General features: G+C 48.3%; 9 protein-coding genes across 9 annotated transcripts; 6 read left to right on the top strand and 3 right to left on the bottom strand.

Annotated features, from left to right (window-relative positions):
• Positions 1-802: 802 nt before the first annotated feature.
• On the top strand, positions 803-4,590 carry N7487_011533 (uncharacterized protein; the record flags this gene model as incomplete). Its single annotated transcript, XM_056879263.1, has 15 exons — positions 803-1,580; positions 1,637-1,686; positions 1,755-2,162; positions 2,207-2,253; positions 2,305-2,360; positions 2,418-2,596; positions 2,662-2,834; positions 2,887-2,913; positions 2,971-3,331; positions 3,392-3,476; positions 3,532-3,590; positions 3,655-3,874; positions 3,945-4,062; positions 4,119-4,210; positions 4,265-4,590. The coding sequence occupies 15 exons, from the start codon at positions 803-805 to the stop codon at positions 4,588-4,590; spliced, it is 2,979 nt and encodes a 992-aa protein (XP_056724582.1).
• A 1,064-nt stretch (positions 4,591-5,654) lies between these two features.
• On the top strand, positions 5,655-7,413 carry N7487_011532 (MDR family MFS transporter; the record flags this gene model as incomplete). The annotated part of the gene is made up of 3 exons (XM_056879262.1): positions 5,655-6,121; positions 6,182-6,326; positions 6,382-7,413. 3 exons carry the CDS (start codon positions 5,655-5,657, stop codon positions 7,411-7,413), a joined length of 1,644 nt encoding a protein of 547 aa, XP_056724581.1.
• Positions 7,414-7,912: 499 nt separating this feature from the next.
• On the top strand, positions 7,913-9,421 carry N7487_011531 (uncharacterized protein; the record flags this gene model as incomplete). Its single annotated transcript, XM_056879261.1, has 7 exons — positions 7,913-8,094; positions 8,153-8,265; positions 8,343-8,423; positions 8,540-8,962; positions 9,034-9,068; positions 9,168-9,306; positions 9,372-9,421. The coding sequence occupies 7 exons, from the start codon at positions 7,913-7,915 to the stop codon at positions 9,419-9,421; spliced, it is 1,023 nt and encodes a 340-aa protein (XP_056724580.1).
• A 427-nt stretch (positions 9,422-9,848) lies between these two features.
• Positions 9,849-10,073, bottom strand: N7487_011530 (Glucose-methanol-choline oxidoreductase C-terminal; the record flags this gene model as incomplete). Its single annotated transcript, XM_056879260.1, has 1 exon — positions 9,849-10,073. The coding sequence occupies one exon, from the start codon at positions 10,071-10,073 to the stop codon at positions 9,849-9,851; it is 225 nt and encodes a 74-aa protein (XP_056724579.1).
• A 532-nt stretch (positions 10,074-10,605) lies between these two features.
• Positions 10,606-11,633, top strand: N7487_011529 (amidohydrolase family protein; the record flags this gene model as incomplete). Its single annotated transcript, XM_056879259.1, has 2 exons — positions 10,606-10,660; positions 10,711-11,633. 2 exons carry the CDS (start codon positions 10,606-10,608, stop codon positions 11,631-11,633), a joined length of 978 nt encoding a protein of 325 aa, XP_056724578.1.
• An 841-nt stretch (positions 11,634-12,474) lies between these two features.
• On the top strand, positions 12,475-14,194 carry N7487_011528 (cytochrome P450; the record flags this gene model as incomplete). The annotated part of the gene is made up of 5 exons (XM_056879258.1): positions 12,475-12,484; positions 12,538-12,601; positions 12,676-13,055; positions 13,111-13,683; positions 13,737-14,194. 5 exons carry the CDS (start codon positions 12,475-12,477, stop codon positions 14,192-14,194), a joined length of 1,485 nt encoding a protein of 494 aa, XP_056724577.1.
• Positions 14,195-14,694: 500 nt separating this feature from the next.
• Positions 14,695-16,927, bottom strand: N7487_011527 (uncharacterized protein; the record flags this gene model as incomplete). The annotated part of the gene is made up of 4 exons (XM_056879257.1): positions 14,695-15,363; positions 15,420-15,776; positions 15,830-16,203; positions 16,231-16,927. 4 exons carry the CDS (start codon positions 16,925-16,927, stop codon positions 14,695-14,697), a joined length of 2,097 nt encoding a protein of 698 aa, XP_056724576.1.
• Positions 16,928-17,796: 869 nt separating this feature from the next.
• On the bottom strand, positions 17,797-20,226 carry N7487_011526 (uncharacterized protein; the record flags this gene model as incomplete). The annotated part of the gene is made up of 2 exons (XM_056879256.1): positions 17,797-17,965; positions 18,020-20,226. 2 exons carry the CDS (start codon positions 20,224-20,226, stop codon positions 17,797-17,799), a joined length of 2,376 nt encoding a protein of 791 aa, XP_056724575.1.
• A 235-nt stretch (positions 20,227-20,461) lies between these two features.
• Positions 20,462-21,239, top strand: N7487_011525 (mitochondrial 37S ribosomal protein bS18m; the record flags this gene model as incomplete). The annotated part of the gene is made up of 3 exons (XM_056879255.1): positions 20,462-20,600; positions 20,705-20,940; positions 21,033-21,239. The coding sequence occupies 3 exons, from the start codon at positions 20,462-20,464 to the stop codon at positions 21,237-21,239; spliced, it is 582 nt and encodes a 193-aa protein (XP_056724574.1).
• Positions 21,240-21,432: the final 193 nt, after the last annotated feature.

The following is a 21,432-nucleotide window of genomic DNA, read 5'->3' as shown; positions in this document are numbered from 1 at the left end:
CAGCGTTAGCAGAGCAAGGGTCCACCTTCCGGCTGTTCCGAAGTTCATTTAACCCTTAGCTTCTTTCGTAACGATCATCCCAACTTTGCTCCAATATTGATTGAGTTCGGTTCCTGGAGAAGACTTCCGGGTATTCCAGGCCATCGTGCGGCTCAAAACTGTAGGGTTACTTCTTCGGATGATCAAAAGGAGGACAGAACTAGTATTACGCTGGCTAAGTCAAAAACACGTCGAGTGAAAGCACATGTTTTTCGGTAATGGGGCAGGTTAAAATCGCTAAAATTTTAAAATACAATATGGCCAATCATACATCTATATTGTCTCCAAAAGGAAACAATGTCTCTTATGTTTCAAGTTTCATGGGATCCATTGGTCACTAACAATGCACTTAAGAGTTCGCGGCCTTTTGTTACAGGGATGAAATGCGCGCGCGTCACCCAACTCGTGGGGGCTAAAAGTGGCCCAAGGGACCTACAAATTGATGAAACCGATTATAGCATCTGTTCACTACGCAAAATTACTCAAATAAAGAGGGAGTGCGGCGGTCTGTTTTGATTATCTTAAGAAGGGCCCAAGTTCAAGTGAATCCCTAGGCCTAAGGTAGCCGTATATTGTGATCTGCGACTAAAACCGCGCCAACCGAGAGCGCAGCATCGTACATGAAGGGGGGGGCGGGGCACCGGTGTTACATTTACTGGAAATAGACGCCAGGGAATGCTAGCCTTATCACAAAGATTTCACTTAATAGTCCCCATGATCCCAAGAACGTAGTTGACAAGAGACCCAACCCATTTCAACCAAAATGAGTGTCACTTCATCGGGAGGCACCTTCGCTACTGCTTCTGAGTCGGGAATAATACTCACACCAACCTCGTCTCAAGACGGCAGTGGCAGTGAGAGAAGTTTGCCAATTCGGGAAGCCTCGAGCGTACTTGGAACCTTGCCCATAGCTCAACCACCGATAAGTCTCTTTCAAAATCTGCAGCCAGATCAAGCATCATCAATCACCACCCCTCGACGAAGTTCACCAAATTCACAATTGAGTCCCGGTCGGTCGCCATCCACGTATGCTGATCAACACAATGCCTCCCCAAGCCCAAGGCCGAGACGCATACACCCTTGCCGTCCGAGACGAAGTACCGGAGAAAACACCTCTCGGTCATTAAGTACCAACCAAGTTGGTAGGGGATTGGGTAGCTCAAACCTACAATCTGTAGCTGCTTCTGTGCATACCGAAGATGCACAAGTTCCCGGAACTTTTCCAGCAGCTAGTGGCAGTACTTCAGCAGCTACTTCATCTCATGAGAATGAGGACGGGAACGAGGACGAGAACGAGAGGATATCCAATGATATCCGGGACGAAACTCTTCCCCCAGCCCCAATCTACAATAATAGACTTCAGGATGGACTGAAAGCCGTTAAGGGCCACCTGGCCAGTCTCGCCAGCACAATGCGTCTTTCGGAATTGACACAAGATCAATCGACGAGCTTGTACACTCTGTATAAGCAGACTGAAAAGATGAGCAGATTCCAGTATCCGGTCACACGTACTGTGGGCTTTATTGGAGACTCTGGAGTTGGTATGGAAATTTTCGGGCATTCTCATATTTGGGTACCGTCTCTAATGTTTTTACAGGCAAGAGTTCGCTGATCAATTCACTACTTGACCAAAAGATAGCACGATCCGTATGTAAATGCTTTCATTTCGATTCTCTGTTTATCCTGAAATTACTTTCACTGACACCTAATCACAGAGCAGAGAGGGATCGGCCTGCACCTGTGTGGTGACGGAATTCCGTCACACCAATCAAGACCATCCTGGTCCATTTAGCATCGAAGCAGATTTCATGAACAGAGAGGAAAGGGGGAACTTGCTTGAGCATCTCCTGCTAGACTTCCGAAAATACTACGTTAGTTCCATCTACAGGGAGCTTAAGACAATCGAGGAGCAACGAAAATGCCACGATGCAGCGGTTAAGTCATGGGAAACACTTCACTCGCTTTTCAAGACTCAGCCAAGACTTACAATTGAGTTCTTATCAGATGAGTCTGAGGGTGCACACTCTGGGATCCTTGCGCTGCTGGAAGACTGGGCATATGCCGGCTTAATAAACCGACAAGTTGGGTCTGATGCGCTTAATTACTCAGTCATTGCCGATGACGTCGAAAAATGTAAATCTGTTCTCGACCATCTTGCTGATGATAGCCCGGAGGGGGTGGCCCTGCATTATGGCCTTTTATCAAGTTGATTAGGTTCGCTAAGCATTGTCTTCTATAACGAGCTTTGATCTGATGCTTTTGCAGGGTATATCTCAGCTCACCTATCCTAAGGACTGGGCTAGTTTTGACTGATTTGCCTGGTATGTGTTGAAACTATATACCAGGTTCACACTTTGGCCTTGACTAATGCGTTATAGGACTCCGAGATCTCAATTTTGCAAGAGTGCGAGCAACCGAGAGATACCTTGCTCATCAATGCGATGAGGTTTTTATTGTGGCAAACATCTCTCGAGCTGGAACTGACGAATCTGTTGGTGACATCATGAGAAGATGTAGACAGGATCAGCCTCGGAGAATTATTTGCACAAACTCAGAGGTGTGTATAGTCTCTCTAATCTCGCCCATTTATTCCTGCACAAATCCTTCTGACTGTATCTATAGGATATTTCACCAGAAGAGGTCTCCCGTGAGCAAGGGCCAGACGGCCGACGCGTCCGGGAAATGAACAATGAGCTCGAGAGGGTCAATGCCCAAAAGGTGAAAGCTAAGTCGCAAAGAATGAAATCACGGGGAGATGTTCAGCTCCAATGGTTCCTGAAGGAGTCGGAATTCAGGTGACTATCGCTTTCCCTCATTGCCATAACACCTATGTTGACTCCAGGACAGTGACCAGGTAGACGAATTGAAGTTTGAGTAAGTCAATACCTTGATCATCAATTATACCAACTTTGATACTAACCTGTAACGCAGCATTACGCGCTTCCTCATCCACCGGCGAAACCTCAACGTTTCACGCGAGCTTCGCAGGAAATATGACGACATCCAGGTATTCTGTGTCAGCAACACACTATACTCTGAACATCGGAACAGTGACCCAACCCAGGCAGATAGGTATCTCGAGCTGACTGGTATACGAGAGCTGCGCCGCTATTGCCAGCTAGTCCCAGCTGAAGCTCAAATGCGTGCAACAACAGCGTTCCTGGAAGATGAAGTCCCGGCAATGGTGGGCTCAATTCTTCAATGGGCCCTTTCTGGTACAGACCCGGTCACTGCAGAAAAGGCCGCACAGCTTCGCCGTGTTCTGCGTAATTCTCAAGATGTTCTTCATCGGGTATGCCTAGAAATAAGAATGCCTTGAATGGCTCAGGCTTCTTTTTCTGATATTTAACAGGATTTCCAATCGTCGGAAGACCATTTAGCTTGCATGTTTCGAAACTTGAGAGAGCGTTTTGACAATTCTATTATCTTCTGTATCGGTAAGCAGAATCACCTCTCCTTACCTTCACTAGCTCTGAAATCTTCATAAAACAGATACGTCTCGAACTCAGTGGAAACAAGAAAGCCTGAACGTCAGCCAGCGCTGGGTAAAGGTAATTCTCACCTTTTGATAGATATTTTGGAAAATATGTCGCACATCACTGAATGATCTTTTAGTGGCACCACACCTCATACGCTGCATTCTGTCGACACTACGGCACGTGGAGCACTAACGCACAAAAGAATGAGCGGCCCTGGAATGAGCAACTCATGCAGCGAACTCGTGAAGCATTGGATCCCGCATGGGAAGACATAATGGATTGGCTGGAGTCAAGAATTGAAACCTTGACTGATGAAGTTGACCAGTCATTTCAACTACTACGTTCCGAGATCCAAGGCAAGTCGTTATTCTCTTTTGAAAATACTCGTTTTTTAATGTTTCGTTCTAATATCCTGCATATTTACAGAGCATCAGCATCTTGCACCCCACGCGCTACGAAACATTATTGTCAACATAGGACATAGACGAGAGAATATCAATACGCACATCAAGAATGAGATGAGAAACCTCATCCTAAAGACACAGTATGGCAAACCTCACCTGAACATAGAGTGAAGCAATGGGTCTAATAATCTCCCAGAATTACCAAGCGAGACATGCTAGAGCATCACAATGATTCATTTATCTCGATGCTCATGGAGCCATGTTATAATCATTGTAACAGTGAGGGAGGTACGCGAAAATTCATCTTGGCAACATCGTTATTAGTCATTAACCGTATATCAGGATCAGGTAGTGATAAACGGCGAAAGAGTCACATGGAAGACCACTTGAGAAACTCCAGGTTATTTTCCAAATACTCTATACATGCCAAGAATGTCTACGGTGGACTCATGGCCGAAAGCCTCGGGTCACTACAAGAAAAAATTGATAACCAGATAGAAGGCATAGTGTTAGACTTCCAAGCTGTGGTAGTCAATGAAGGAGAAATACCAGAGGCAGAGCGGGCACCTGCACTGGCGAATGAACTGCGATCCCTCATTCGGAGTGGACAGGCTACTATTGATGATACCAAGGGATTCGCCCAACAGCTCAATGCGCGCAGTGACTGAATAATGGACCTTACTTTATGGAAAGTAGTGTTTCTTGGGGAAACGCAGTTCAGACAAGCTTTCAAATTATAACTCGACGAATAAATTGTGATTGAATCCAGTTTTTGACTTCATGTGCATGTAACGTAAAGACAGCCCAGATTATACAATCTTAAATACCAAATAGAGGAATATATGCAACTAGAGCCACTAGTCGTCTTCGAACAGCTAGCAGGACAAGGATACTCCAAGTCATACTGCCACAAAAAATAAGCATCGGTCTCATTAACAAGAAACCACCCATAAGCAGCGATTTCGCATATACAATTCCCTCTCCCACGTTATCTCCTCCTCTTTGCAATTGCAGTTGGATTTGTTCGGTGGAACCTTGTAATGATGGATACCTCGCTTTTCCACATGCTGTTGTATGTTTGTTTTTGGTTATCTTTTGTGAAGATGTAGTTAGTGTGCTGTATTCTTTTTGGGCGGGTTGAGTGAGGTTTTTGCATTAGTGTAAATACAACAACCTATGTCTGTGGAGGACAGTACTCGGCGGTGCCACATTTCTAAGGTTGTTTTGTATTATAGCTACTAATGACCAACCAAGGTCTCCGATCTTAAAAAATCTTGGAAACGATTAGAAATTCAAGTGCCGATTCATAGATGCAGGTCCAGCCCGACCCACTTAATTGAATTTTATAGGTGGGCCCACTTGGGCATTTCCGAAAATGATTGGGTAATCTCGGGAATTCCCGAGGTCCCACTCGGATTCCCAAAGGAGATTCGGAGTTGGTAAGTCAAATGGTAAGCTACGATTGGTCAGGTCCTCAACTGACAAAGATGAATGTCCCAAAGAGGTAATGAACTGTCACCAAAATATCCTCTCCCAGCAGTGCTAGCATTTAAATAACCACCCATAGTCGAACAATATGGACATCAATACTCTCGCCAACGTCCTCCAGCGGATATTTATACTCCTACCTATCATTTCCACGTTATTACGACTCCATTGAGTAAGTGCCTAGATAGTTGAATCCGTGGACCTTCAAACAGCCGACTAAGTACCGCTCAGTTCCCTTCCCGCCATGAGTATAGACACTTCGACGCCAAGTGAGAGCGTGCTCGAAAGCCAACCCCTGGATCGCGTGGACGAATCAATCCCGATCAAAGCTAGGGATGCTGAGAAGGATGCAGCTCCAGCCAGGGAAATTGTAGGCTTCCGCTGGCTGCTCGTCTGTATTGCCGTTTTCTCCGCCAACCTACTCTATGGCCTGGATAATACCATTGTGGCGGATATCCAAGCTCCCATTGCGGGTGACTTTAATGAGTACACGCGGCTGGGTTGGCTCGGCGTGGGTTTCACCTTGGGATCGGTGGTTTTCATTCTCCCGCTGGGAAAAGCTTACGCTATCTTCGACACGAAATGGCTCTTCCTTGGCTGTCTGACCATGTTTGCGGCTGGCAGTGCCCTCTGTGGTGCTGCCCCTAGTATGAATGCCATCATTGTTGGGCGTGTATGGGCGGGAGCCGGAGGAGCGGGCATGTATCTAGGGTAAGTTTCATCGTGATAGGCAGAGCAGGAAGAGAGTGAGGACTAACGATGATTGCCTAGAAATCTGAATCTGATCACTATCCTGACCACCCCCACGGAGCAGCCTGTGTATGTTGGCCTGGTTGGATTGATCTATGGCACTGGCTGTATTCTGGGTCCTATCATTGGCGGTGCCTTTTCCGACAGCTCGGCCACATGGCGATGGGTACGTAGAATCCACTTCGCAATTTCCGGTCAAGTATGCTAACTGCAGTGGACAGTCATTCTATCTCAATCTGGTCATCTTTGGAGTCATGTCACCCATCTATGTATTCCTTTTGCCCTCTCTACCACGCCCAGCAGGCGAAGGCCGCAGCTTCCTCAAGAAGCTTGTGGAGTTAGACTGGGTTGGGACCGTCCTTTCCGCAGGAATGCACATTTCCATCATCTTGTTCATCGTATTTGGCGGTGTCGAATGGTCCTGGACGGATGGGCGGAATATCGCTTTGTACGTGGTATCCGCCGTCTGCACTATTGCTTTCTTCGCCAGTCAGTATTTCTGCGTGGGAACCACCAAACACGACCGATTGTTCCCCGGCGAGTTCTTGCGAGACCCCACAATGATCCTCCTATATGTCATCATGGCCTGTGGTGGTGCAGCCCTCTTTGTGGCAGTTTATTATATCCCACTCTACTTCCAGTTTGTCCACGGCGACTCCGGCATCATGTCAGCGGTGCGTTTACTGCCGTTTATCTGCTTCTATGTGGCCACAATTCTACTTTGCGGTTATGTCATGCCCAAGACCGGCTACTTTATCATCTGGTACCTGCTGAGCGGTGTCTTCATGCTCATTGGAGCCGTTTTGATGTACACCGTGAAATTGGATACTAGGCCCGCCAATGTCTACGGGTACTCCATCCTGATGGGACTTGGTATGACCACAACGCAGGCTGCTTACGCGGTGGGTCCGGCCATTGTGACCCCCGATCGCGTGGCTGAGTGTCTCCAGTTCATGAACATCGGCCAGGGCCAGAGTCAGCTCCTGGGATTGGCCATCGCAAGTGCTATTTTCCAGACCAAGACCCTTGGTGGGCTCACTTCTCTGTTAGCCGATAAGGGATACTCGCAGGCTGACATCCAGGGTGCCGTTGCCGGTGCCCAGAGTACTCTGATGGAGCGGCTGCCCCCAGCATTGAAGACGGCAGCGCTGAAGGTGATTGTGAGTTCAATCAGTGATGTCTACGTAATGGCGATTTCGGCGGGCGCTCTGTACGTGGTTGCATCCTGCCTGTTGCCTCGTCGTCGGTTTTAGAATCGTTCCACGGCGGGAGGAGCACCAATGAAAGAGGAAACCTCCCTTTGGATCTGTCACTAGGATGTATTTGGTAATGGGATTTCCTTTCTTCTTTTCCCTTTCGAGCGAGGTAAGTCTCTAGGTCTGTGCCTCGTTTTCTTTTGTTTATAAATCATAATTTACCCAGCTAGTGTAATCAAAATATCTTCCGGAGATAGGAGATAACCTGATCTCAACGGCCGATATTTTCCTGGGCATGTTTCAGGTGCGGCTGATAAAGCTCCAGGTATCCTGAATACCTTACAGGGTTTATAATCAACTGCAATATTTGTTACTTTGACTTCGGGATAGACTGATCTCCGAAACTCCGACTCCGTATCCTACCTAGTAGTTAAGATAGATCAAAGACCAAATAAACATATATATAGTCCTCATCTTTCTACCTTCTCACCTCGCATTGAAGTTGAAGAAACAAATTACTTCGCGCATCTATCAATTCTTCAACAAAATACACACCATGGGCTCCTCGATTCCCAGCACCTACAAGCAGGCGGCCTTCAAGGAACAAGGCGGGACCTTAACCCTGGAAGAGGTTACACTGAATCTTCCCAAGCGCGACGAGATTCTGGTCAAAGTCGAAGCCTGCGGCGTGTGTCATTCGGACCACTTTGCGCAAACGAATCTCATGGGAGGAGGATTGTGAGCCATCCCATCATGGAATACATGAATCTTTACCTAACTTCTGGCTCTTGTACAGTCCCATAGTTCCCGGTCATGAAATCATCGGACGTGTGGCAGCCGTTGGGGAGGGCGAGACCGTTTGGAAGGAAGGAGATCGGATAGGAGGTGCATGGCACGGCGGGCACGATGGTACGTATACTATTCATTCCTGACCTTCAAACGGCCGGTTCCTTCGAGACCATACTGATACATGATACACTGGACAGGTACCTGCGGGGCATGCAAGAAGGGCTTCTTCCAGATGTGCGATAACGGGCAGTTCAACGGAATTTCCCGAAATGGCGGCTGTATGTCTTTGTCCTTTTTTTACTTCTCTCCCTTCTCCCATGATATATCAGTATTCTATTATTCCATTAACTGGAATAATATCTCAATACTAATATAACCCTTTCTACTCCGGTAGATGCCGAATATTGTCTCATCCGCCGCGAAGCCGCCGTGCACATTCCCGACCATGTCAATGCCGCCGAATACGCACCTATGCTCTGTGCCGGTGTCACCGTCTTCAACTCGATGCGCAAAATGAACATCCCGCCCGGTGAAGTGGTCGCCATCCAGGGTCTGGGCGGACTCGGTCATCTGGCGCTCCAGTATGCCAACAAGTTTGGCTACCGTGTCGTGGCGCTCTCGCGAGACTCCACAAAGGAGGAATTCGCACGGAAGTTGGGAGCGCATGAGTATATTGACACGAGTAAAGAGGATCCTGTTGCTGCTTTGCAGAAGCTTGGTGGCGCTTCGCTGATTGTGTCTACGGCGCCTGTGCCGGAGATTATTAACCCGCTGATTCAGGGCCTCGGCGTGATGGGGAAGTTGTTGATTCTATCTAGTAGGTTTCCTTGGTGGTAGTCTTGAGGCATTTTGTTCCCTGGGTATTTGATTGGATGCTGATGAGTATAGTTGTTGGCGGTATTGAGGTGCATACTGGCTTGTTGGTGAGTGGGATTTCGCTACCTTTGAAAATCAGATGCAAAGGAAGACAGACGATGAGAGGATTTGAGCGATGGAGATAATGTGTACTGATCTCACTTCAGGTCGGAAAGGGCAAATCCATCTGGAGCTGGCCCAGTGGTCATGCCACCGATTCCGAGGAAGCCATCGCGTTTGCCAACCTACATAGCATCAACTGTCTGGTGAAGGAGTTTCCCTTGGAACAGTGCAACGAAGCATTCGGTATGATATCCTCTTCCTTTGTTAATTGATTTATTCTCTCTGACGTGCTTTCCTGTTTCCTACAGAGGCTATGATGGAGGGAAGTGTACGGTTCCGTGCCGTCATCACCATGTAGTAAGGAATGAGAAAGCATATGAGGGACAGATCCCATTATGTTTGTCATGTTGATAGCATTTGCATAGAAAGGAGTATGAAAGGTGGGAAGGTGTGAAATCTGCATAGGATGGAGCGTGAAAGGTGTGAAAGGCATGATAGATTGAGTATTTACCTCCACTTGGTATTTGAAAGATGTATGTATAACCTTATAATGGATGATAAAGACTTACAAAGCGTGGGCTAGCCTGGTGGTAGTAATAGTAAAACCGAGGCATCCACAACCCGTAGAGCGTGAGCGGCGATGACTCAAGCTTTGGAGTCAAGAATCGCCCAGGTATTATTTTCCATGCCCATCGGGCAGGTACAGGAGTCATGGAGGACCAACGCTTTTCCGGACATGATCCAGAATTTCCACATCGGCAGCGACCTGAGAACGAGGGAAGTATTCAGGAACAATGAGAGTGAGCTTTAGCAGTGGTATTGAAGAAGTCGCGCGTCCACTTGAAAGCCGCCGCCGCGAGTTCGATATCCATGGAATCGGTGAGCCAGTTGGGGTTTATAACCGGTGGCACGCCAGCGTCAGACAACGCCATTGTGACATTTCCCCGAGCGCGGCGTAGAGAGCGCGACTGCAAGCGAAGCTTAATTTTAGCCCTCACTGGGATTGCCATTTCTCTAATAGCCGAAATATCCACCCATGCTCAGGAACTCCACCTCTGGCTAGTCATCTGGGTATTCGACGAGCACCTGAAGGTGACACTGCCAAGGCCTGATTAAGATCAGGCGCTATAGTGGAAGGACAAACTGTTGCTGCAGGGAAGATGATCACCCCAAAGGAGTTTCGGAGGGATATTTCCTCTTTCGGAGGCAGAGGACAGGGTGATGAGAGGACTAAGCGCCCATAAATGAAGACCACCACTTTGAAGCGCACATATGCGTGCAGATACCGTAAGCACACACCGTAATTCTCCTTTCTCGATGTGTCCGTTTCTTCGGAGTATTCCGAAACCCCTGCAAATAATCCGCGTTCAAAGATCCTGCTCTGGTATCATGATGATCGCTAATCAGGGTGGTACGGTCGCTGAATGCAAGGGAAAGGGGAATACCGCAGGTGGCCAGTCGCACATGGCATGTTTGCCAGGGATCTGTATTTGAGGAAGAAATGCCCACCAAGTGCTGACCTTTCAAAGGCTATCGATTTCCATGATGGCGAAAATCGATGTGCACCACCATTTCTATCCTCTGGCCATGCGTCAAGGTCAGTCTCACGCATGTTAGAGCGGATCCCCATTGGCTAACCTTTAATAGCCCTGGATCGTGCAGGTGGTGATCCTTCGGGCTGGTATACGCCGCCCTGGACGCTGGAGCTAGATCAAGATATGGCACGACGGATGAAGGTGACCACCACCATTCTCTCCGTCACCGCACCAGGGCCAGGTATCGAGCCTGATCCTACCAAAGCTGCTGCCCTAGCGCGCAGCTGTAATGAGTCTGCGGCCGCCATTCGGGACGCCCAGCCGCGCCAATATGGCTTCTTCGCCTCAGTCCCCTCTCTGTTTGATACAGCGGCGGTGTTGAAGGAAATTGATTACGCCTGCACCACTCTCCATGCGGATGGAGTGACACTATTCACCCGCTATGGCAAGGGGTCTAATTACCTGGGAAATGCAGACTTTCGGCCTATATGGGCTGATCTCAGCCGCCGCGGTGCCGTGGTCTTCATACACCCAACCCATCCAGTCGATACGCAGCTCATAAACACCTGGCTCCCGCAGCCCATGTTTGACTATCCGCATGAGACTGGCCGGGCCGCGATGGATCTGCTGACAAGTGGCATTTTGCAAGACTACCCAGGATGCAAGATCATCCTCTCTCACGCGGGCGGAACCTTGCCATACCTCATCCATCGGGCGGCTACCATGCTGCCATTGATGCCACGCACGCTCGGTCTGTCGACCGAAGAGCTGGTGGAGTCTGCCCGGACCTTCTACTTTGACACTGCCATCTCATCAAACCCAGTCACATTGAAGGCGTTGTTCGAGTTCGCTGCACCAGGCCATGTGCTCTTCGGCAGTGACTTCCCAAATGCACCGCCGGACGCAATCCAACGCTTCACGGACTTTTTGGAGGCGTATGAGCTTCCAGAAGAGACCAAACGACAGGTACACAGCGGGGCAGCTTTAGAGTTGTTTCCGCGGTTAAAGGGGGTTCTGGATAAAGCAAAACTCTGAAATGGGGCCAATCCTAGCTGTACACGATAAGCTGTTGGACGAGTGTTGGGGCCGATGCTCATCAATCTATATTGCTAATAATCTTATGATTGTTTATAAAGCACAGTACGGATATAATAGTAAAACCATTCGCATTTAATTCATCATACAGTCGAGAAAACTATCAACGTATGGTCAATATGTCTGTGGATGCTAAATTGGGGCTTTGTTGGCCTCATTCACTCAAGCAAGTTCTAATAACTTCATGTTCCATCCAACACCCAGACAATCCGAATCGATAGCTTTCCTCCTGGATGATGCAGTCATTCTTCCTAAACTCTGTGTCAGACATAGACGCTCGCTGCCAGATGACCATGAAATCCACCCTTCAGATAGAGGGCCCCAGCCTCCTGTGTCAACTCGTTCACGACATCAGAGCTTCGAACCACGCACTTGTTTAGGATATCAAATTCCTTCCCTTCAGTTGTCAGCTAACTCTAGAATCGTCTTTTATGATATATTCGAGCTAATTCTACATGATGAAAGAGAAGAATGTTTCCCCAAGTGGAATATTAGCTGGGGCTCCTATGTGTACCCGAGTTTCTTTGGCGATCACAACCAATTCCATTATGCATGCACCTTGGTCCTTGGCATAAGCCCCTCGCTTTCGATCTATAAGTCAGCATACCCCACTGCCCAGGTGCCCAGGTGGACTCGTCTCCATAAGAATCCAAGCGCCCAAAGAATTCAACCCGGATAGATCTCATTAACTATGGAACCATCATTGCTATCCCTCCTGGTATTGTTACCAGTCATCGTGCTCATACGATATGCCTTCACCTACGGTCATCGGACTAGCACGATGCCCACTGGTGAGTTTTCAGTTTCAAGATTGAACGAGAGTGGATTTACTCATCTGGGGTAGGTCCACCTACTTTACCCTTTATTGGAAACATTCACCAGATCACCAAGAAGTACACCCATATCAAGTATGTCCAATGACCTCCCCTTTTCCTTCAAAGCACGCAGGAAATTCTCACCGCCATTGTCTTTCGGGGTTCAGATTCACCGAATGGGCTGCCCAGTATGGCGGGCTATACATGCTCAAGATCGGAAATGGCAATATGGCCGTCATCACCGATCGCCGACTAGTCAAAGAAGTTCTCGATCGCAAGAGTGGCATCTATAGCCACCGGCCCCACTCCTTCGTCTCGCACGACCTCATCACCAAGGGCAATCACCTACTGGTCATGCATTATGGCGACCAGTGGCGCACCTTCCGACGACTAGTTCACCAGCACTTCATGGAGACAATGGTGGAAACCCACCAAACCAAAATTGTCAACGCCGAAGCTATACAACTCGTACGGGACTACATGATCGACCCGGAGCACCATATGGCCCATCCCAAGCGGTACAGTAACAGTATCACCAACTCAATCGGTATGTCTCCCATAATAGATTCACTGTGTGAACAACCCCTAAAACCCTATCACAGTATTCGGAATCCGCACGGCCAACCGGAAGGGATCAAACATGCAACGGCTTTATAAGCTTATGGAGGAATGGTCGCAAGTCATGGAAACCGGCGCAACACCACCAGTAGACTTGTTCCCATGGTTGAAACTATTACCACAGTGGATGTTTAACAACTATATCGACCGGGCCAAGTCTATCGGTGTGCAGATGGAGACCCTCTACGACAATATCTTGAACAAGGTGATCAAGCGACGGGAGGATGGCCACAACAATGGTACTTTTATGGACAGGGTCTTGGATAGCCAGGAGAAACATAATCTCCCCTGGCACCAACTGGCTTTTATCGGCGGTGTTCTGATGGAAGGTGGCTCGGACACTACCTCCAGTCTCACCCTAACTATCGTGCAAGCATTGATCCTGAACCCCGATGTCCAGCGAAAGGCCCATGCTGAGATTGATGCTGTGGTCGGCCACAACCGGTCACCTGTTTGGGAGGACTTTGAGCGTCTTCCTTATATCAATATGATTGTCAAGGAAGGTCACCGGTGGAGGCCTATACTTCCACTCTGTTTTCCTCACGCACTTGGAGAAGGTAAGGATATTTCATTCTTTCAAATTATGCACAACTTCTAACACCTCTACCAGACGACTGGGTTGATGGCAAATTCCTCCCCAAAGGCACAACAGTCTTAATCAACACCTGGGGAATGCACATGGATCCGTCCCAACCGGATGACCCAACCGCTTTCATCCCCGAGCGCTTTGCCAAGCATCCTCAATTAGCTCCCGATTATGTGGCGGGAACATGGGAACGTCGCGACCATTACGGCTACGGCGTTGGGCGCCGGATCTGTCCTGGCATCCACCTCGCCGAGCGCAACATGTTCCTGGCCATTGCCAAACTGCTGTGGGCGTTTGACTTCCAGCCGGGAGAGGGTCCGGTGGATAGTGATCCGGTGAGTGGATATCATCACGGCTTCCTTTACTGTGCCAAAGATTATTCTTGTCGACCTGTGGTACGCAACGAGATCATTCGGGCTACGATTGAGAGGGAATATGCCACTGCGACGACGGATGTGTTTTCTAAGTTCACTGAGGGATAGTTGAGGGTCAGAACAGACGAATTGAAATCATTGATGGAGATGTGGTCAGGGAAGGGAATGATCGGATGTTCTTTTCTGTTGTTCTTTTTCTTTTTCCAGGTGCTCTCAATACTCGGTATGGGTTTAGTATAGCTTTCTTCAATTCCAGTCTGGTCTTATCTATTGCCATAGCTAAAATATCTGGATGGCCCATTGGCAGCGTTCTGTGGGTTTGCAGCAAGCAAGCAACGTCGGTTCATTTGTGCTCAAGCCGTCTGAGCACTTTGTTGTATAGCCAGAGATCCTTGATATCTATAAGGAAATTATAGACTTCTACCGTTGATATCGTCCATCTAGGACTAGATCCGCAATTTTGATGGCAAGGACATGAATTCTTTCCATTGACTCTGAACCAAAAGACTCGGCCTCCCAATCTCAAAAGATATTTTCTAATTTGGGCCCCTATATCCAAGGTCAGAAGTTGCATAGAACAGGGGAACAATCGCCGGACACCTTTTTGATCAGCTTTCCTTCGATTTCTGCCTTCTTCCTTGATCCCATCTGTAATAGAGATCCGGCTTCAGCCACCAGAAAACAAAAAGAGAAAGGCCATAGATGGCCCCCATGATCGCTGCACCTATATCATCCACCGGAGAAAGCATAATCACTGTCATGAAGCCCGTGTTCATGTACCAGTAGATGAGAGGAATCGGATTTATCCTCTTCCCTTGGATACACACGGTAGCAATATTGAGCAATATAAACAAATAGAACGGTATAAACATCAACTGGCCCACCGTGACGTATGGTGCATATAGGGATGAAAGGGTGGAATAACTGCGGCAACGGCTGTTAGCGATCGGGGCACCGAAGCTCTTCAAAGTGATGGTAACTGACCAGACGACCAAAGAAGCAAATATAAGACGCCACCAAGTTCTTCCATGTCCAACCGCTCGCAGAAACGCTCGAGTAATACTTCCGATGACAAGGGGTATAAGTATTGTACCAACCATAAGTGGCACTGCAATCTCGAAGAATAATTCCAAAGACCATGCTTGGTTGGCTCCCGAGTCCACAATCTCGGAATGGGAGATGGTGATGTTGTCCGGGTTGGTTGGATCAATCCTGGTGACATTGCGCCAAGATGGTTGAAGCTGCGTGTATTGTTCAAGATTCATACCTAGAAAACTCTGGAATTGATTGAATCAGAATAAATGGATCGAAGGGGGTCACATCAAGAACTCACGGTCACAAACGCAAGTGGTAGGTATAGTCCAGCGAGAATTCCCAAGATGTTTGTTCGACGTATTTGGACCAAATCCAATTGCTCGCGAATGTCTCGACATACATCCGGTACTCTTTGCAACGAGGACTCAATTTCGTCATGGAGGTACTCTAGATCATTCCTCGCCATTTCAAGCTCGTTAATTAGGCTTGTCTCGTCATCAGTGCGTGGTCCTTGAATCAAATGAACTTGGTCGAGCAGCACCTGAAGGGTACATCGGTTCTTTTGACAGCAATCTTTAGCGACATAGTGGCAGTCTTCCAGGTGCCGAAGATATTGCATCTTGCTTCCAGAGGGACGAAGCCGTCCTTCGTAGACCTAAGCAAATCAGCCCCGGCACAGGGTTTTTTGTCGTGGGTGGCAATGCTCACCATATAATTGATATCGTCGCATGCCTTTGTTAGAAAAGTGACGGTCTCATCGGTGGTCTTAGCACAGAAAGCTCGGAACAGCCGCAATATGTAAGGAAGCCCGGAAACTTCATGCTGAAATACTTCGGGGAGCAAGTTGCGTAACTCTGCTAGGGTGTTGTGAGAGTTGACAACCACAATCGCCCGCCGAATCTGGTCGTATTGCATCGAGGTTAAAACAACATCCAAGGTTTTTACTTGGGGATGTCTTCCGTATGGCCGAAGCACATAAACTGAAAGGTCCGTCGCGTAGTACGGAGCATCAATCCATTTAAACGTAAATTTCAATGGCACCTGGACGGAGCCCTCTGTTTGCGCTGTATTACCTTCTATGCCTAGTTAGTATGGAAATAAGAGCTTACATGGGTCAGGTACTGTACGTTGAGATGGCAGCTTTGGTTGCCATGCCGAGAGAGAACCCTCCTTTGGACATAGGCTTTCCGTAATCCTAGCCATCATTTCATCACTGAATATCCATTGTTTGTGGAGAATACGAATGACTATTTGACTCGGCAGGGAATAAGCTTGTTGAAAACGATCGTGACCGACAAAGAAGATTCGGTGAATAAAGGAAAACGTGCGGCCAAGATGCGTGGTGTCTGAGGTAACGAGACAGATTTCCAACTCATTCTCATTTTTCTCTGCAGCAGAGCGTAACCGCTCAAAACACACGTCCCAGGTATCCTTTCTCTCAAATGTAAGTTCTTCCGCATCAGTCGCTTTATACGTGAAGGTTTGTTCAACTAGGCCTAGGTTGGGTCGTCCGGTGATTTTCAGGTAGTCCTTCTTCAGGGACTCCTTTTCAGAGATAATCTTAAGTATCTCATCAAAATTGGAATCGCGTCGGGACTTTACGTTTTTGTTATTATCGTTCTGAAGAAGCTTTTTTGTTTGGGGGAGGTGGCTCACAAAAAGTCCAGTTATCCTGCTAGCGAGACCGTGGTTCCTTGGCCGAATCTGTCTTTTGCCACGAACAGTTTGCGCAGCCAAGTCTTCTAGATCGATAAGTGTCCTCGAACGAGTCAAGCCAGTGGGCGAGCGTACGAAAGAATCAGCCATAGTGCCCGAGTGTTCTATAGCATCAAAAAAAGAAACTCACAAATACTGGGGTTAAACCACGCCAGCTGCACTTTGGTGAAGATATTTCCTCAATAAGGAGCAATAAAAAGCAAACCCATTCGCATTTATTAATCCCAGCTGACCGTAGCTGGTTGGTGCCTCTCGGCGCTAATCAGTGCTGCATGCATGCGCCCCAGCCAATTGAATGTCCTGTGATGGCGTTTTAATAGACCGTGTGGAATTGGTTAGGAATACTAGCTCTGTTGACCAGTCCAAAGCGCTAAATGGCTCATCCCGATTTCTCAATATCACTGGAGTCCCACACTGTTGAATGATCCAATGGACCCGGGTTTCTGCCGAGAATATGCGGCTGAAACAAGACAAACAACCACCTGGTCTGGCCCCTCTTTGGGTGCTGAATTCATCCGCTTCAAAAGGCAGATTGTGACTTTTGGGGGAAATCACATCGAACATTTTTTAGCTTCCAAGGTTAGGGGTGCAGAGACTGGGAGAATCCCAAACATTGTTACGTGGGGGAACTATATATATGCGATGAAGGAGAGAGCGATATATTTAGGAGAACACCAAGGCCATCTTAACTCAGAGTCTGGGCGTGATGGATGTCTAAAGGTCTATTAACCTATCTTTCTCACAAGTGTACTTTGATGATATTTGTCTCTCCCTGTTCGCCCACTTTATTTTTGTTGTCCAGCATGCCGCTATGTCCTCAAAGGGTCCACTATATCCGCCACGAGCACCCCCATTGTTTACAGACACTACCAATAGGGAAGGGGGTTTCAAACAGTACGATTTCTCGGTGCTTTTATGGGACTATGATACATTCGCTTGCTATTTAAATATAAAAATTATTACACCGACACTTCATTTGAGATGCCGTCAAACTCCAGTCCTTCCTCTTGATCGGTGCGTTTGATCGTCATCAGATGCTCCCAATGTTCGGGATACTTCTCACTCGCCCATTTCTCCACCTCATCCTTCCAGTATTGATACGGGATAGCGTTGTAGAACAGCCCGATACTAGGATATATATTAGCGATCAGAACATAAGAGGGCCAATGAATATGTACGCACGTATTGCTTGTAGGAGGAAGCCCAATCTCAGCTTCCATGTTGTTGATAGCCTCAACGGCCAGGTCAAACTCGCATTGCGCTGCCAAGGCCTCCATGTACGCAGAATAGAGCGGGCGATTCGCAGTGATCTCCAGCTTCTTAACCTTATTCATCATCTTGATAGCCTCCTGGGCACCATTGTGATGCTTCTCGCAGACCTTGAAGAAAATCGTGATAGTCTTGTGACAAGGGCCTTCTTCCGACTGAAGAATCTGTTTGAAAATTTCCATGCTCTTTTCTGGCATCTCGCACGCGGCATATGCCATCATCAGACCATTTAGGATTCTTGTGTTGAGATCCACTTCAAGATCAAGTTTCAACATGTTGTGCACGAGCTCCAGGTTGGTCCCATCTGCCGTGCGAGCCAGGCCCTGGAAACAGCGCGCATAAGTATCTGCCTTAGGGCGTCGGCCGGGTTCGTCGGCTTGACGCATATGCCCAAATACCAAGACGGCAAGATCGCTGCGCTTCCGGTTGAAGAAGGAGGTCATGATTTTGGTGCGGACTGAGACCCACGTTTCCGGGAATGCAATCTTCAGAAGTTCGTATGCATTCCACACGTCTGTATCGGGCTGGCTTTTGTCCATAATGTACTCGGCGAGCGCATCGCGCACCGGCATCTTCTGTTCGTCGCTGTAGCTGCCTAGTCGTGGACGTAGCAACTCCGAAACAGCATCGAGGTCGTTGCGGTAAAGGAGCATGTGTGTCAATGCGGCGATGGTTGCAGATTCTAGACGCACGTTCTCTTGGAAAAGCGGGTCTAGAAGGGAGGATATTTGGTCGAATAAGGCGTCCTTTTCCTCGGATCGACAGAGCATCGCGATGAGCTTGTTTGCAATTGGTAGGTTGTGGCTTGTGAGGAAAGCCGCGTCAACCTTCTCTTCGATGATCTTCAAGGTCTCATCGACATCGCCGGCCTGGATGCGTGACTCCAGTTCTAAGATATGGGTTTGGCTATCTGGGGTGAGACCCCACTGGCCTGCCAGCGCCATGAAATCAGAAGCCAACTGGGGGTTTTGCGTCGCATTTGCATACTGAATAAGGTTATTAACAAGGTCAATGTTGATGGAGCCCTTGAGTTGAGAATCCTTCGCAATCCATGCATGGACCTTTTGTGCAAGAGCAGAAGCATTGCTCCCCTTTGCTGCTTCCCAGAGCAATATTATGCCAGCAGTATCTTCGGTGGGCTCATTGGGGAGAGACTTGAAGATCTCCTCCGCCGCCTCTACCCGCGAATTCAGGAGATAATATTTGATGAGAGCCTCTCTCGCAGCCATAGAGGGTTCTGAGTCACCGGCAATTGGGGAGTCGTACACAGTTTGAGCCGCTTTCCATTGACCATGGTCGACGAGAAATCTAACGATCTCTCCATGCGAGGCTTGGTCAAACTTGTTGCCGTGGTTTCCCCACTCATCAACAATCTTCCGCACCTGTCGTAGATCGTCCTTCATGGCAAATCCTTTCATAATTGTGAGCCACGGTGACGGGATAGCCTTGCTCATTTGACCCCAAAACTTCAATAAGGTATGCCTAGCATCCTCCGGATTGCCATTCATAGCCAAGATGTTGATATAGAGGCCAAGGGCCGGCCGGCTGATCTTCCCCGGACCAAATCCGTGATCGAGGTTTAGTTCTTGATATGCGTATCGGGCAAGGTTCATGACCACCTCACGAGCCTGCGGGGCACAGCCAGACTCAGAGAGTACATCCAACACTTTTTCGAGGTTCTCAGTCGAGAAAACATTCTGCCAGTCTTCTTCCTCCATCTCGTTTTGCTGGGCCCTTAAATGCTTGAAGGTGACGATCAGCGCGCGGGCTTGGAAATGACTGATGAGCATTGGTGTCTCAAGCCGCATTGTGAAAAAAGTTTGGAATGCCTTTGCAAGAATATCGCTCGGAGGAGTTCTGCTTCTGTCTTTGAGTGCCCTCATCAAGTCAGCCATTGGTTTCAGGCCCTTTTCAGAGGGCAAAGTAGATTGTGACCGCTCGGGGTCTGAGCTGAAGACAAAGAGGTTGCGTCGTGATGTATAAGGGAGACTCGACATAGCAGGTCGTACTCGGGCAGGAGTGATTGTGTGCAATAGGCGATTTCGATGGCATTGGGAGAACCGAAGTGGTTCATTGTTGATAATTGCCCGGAAGACCCGCCTCGTGAGATGGGACTGCATTATGGATGATGTGGAGTGAGCTTATAGCTCAAATTAAACAAGAGGAATTGGATAGAAATGTGTGGTCCCAAGTTGACTCGCAATCCGCATGGAATCATGAAAAATGGGGGTTCGCGACGCGGAGAGACCTGGAGGCGGAAGAAGGCTTGGCAAAAAAAGATCTCATCTCCGCGTTGCCCGGTCTCCCTATCACCGTCTTCAACATCTACAACTAATCGGGGATTGAAAGGTCAAGATGTCTTTGAACCTCTTTTCCTCGTCGTCATTTCTCCGCAATGCTGCGACCACAGCCAATGTTGGCCTGTCGCTCTGTCGCTGGAGCTCTACCGCTGCCATGAGCGCTTTCACTTCCCAGCGCGCCACAAGCTCACAGAGTATGTGATGGACCCGATACACCCAGATGATCTATTTGTTGTCACATTTGATGATATGGAACACATTTATTTGAGTGTGATCAGCGACTAATGTGTTGCGATAGCCTCCCAAGTGGTTCAACGGCGCCGTTTACCCAGTCGCCTGAAGTTCCTCGAGGACCAGAAGGCGCAAGGCGAGAGCCGAGCCCTTGAGAGATACCAAACCCGTGACTTCAAGGCTGGAGATGTCTACTCCCCTCACGATCTTAGCCCGGCCGAGATGAAGAAATGGGGAAAGCGCCAGAACCCTCAGACAGATGCTTTCGATGCATTGAACCTCAATCCCATCGATTTGTACAAGGTACGGAGTCCTCGAGCCAATGGAACCATTGTTTTGATGGAGTATATATCATGATGAACAGCAGCTAATTGTTGGCTCTTTTGTTATCACAGAACTTCTCCGTCATGTCTGAATATATGACTAGCATGGGCCGTATCAAACCCCGATCCATCACCGGTCTCCGACCTGTCAACCAGCGCAAAATTGCTAAGGCACTCCGGAGAGCCATCGGCATGGGTCTTATGCCTAGTGTCCACCGACACCCTGAAATCCTCGCATCCGAGATGCGGGCACGTATGGAGGGCCCTGGAGGTTTCTAAGCCGCACATACTATTTTGGAGTCATTGTTTTTGGGATTCTAGACAGATTTGGGGAGATTTCCTTGTACAAGTACAGGCCGGTGCCTGGTGGAAGGGGGCACGACTTAGTGTATTATTACTCTTAGCGCTATGCATTGATTTTATTGAGAGCTACGACTTTCAACTTCCTTTGTGCTAGAATATTTGGAGCTAC

The sequence above is a fragment of the Penicillium crustosum genome (assembly GCF_028827405.1).
Source record: "Penicillium crustosum strain IBT 35664 chromosome Unknown utg000005l_segment0_segment0, whole genome shotgun sequence".
In the NCBI taxonomy this organism is placed as follows: Eukaryota; Fungi; Ascomycota; class Eurotiomycetes; order Eurotiales; family Aspergillaceae; genus Penicillium; species Penicillium crustosum.
Note: the sequence above shows the minus strand (reverse complement) of the source record. Positions and strands in the feature narration are given on the sequence as shown.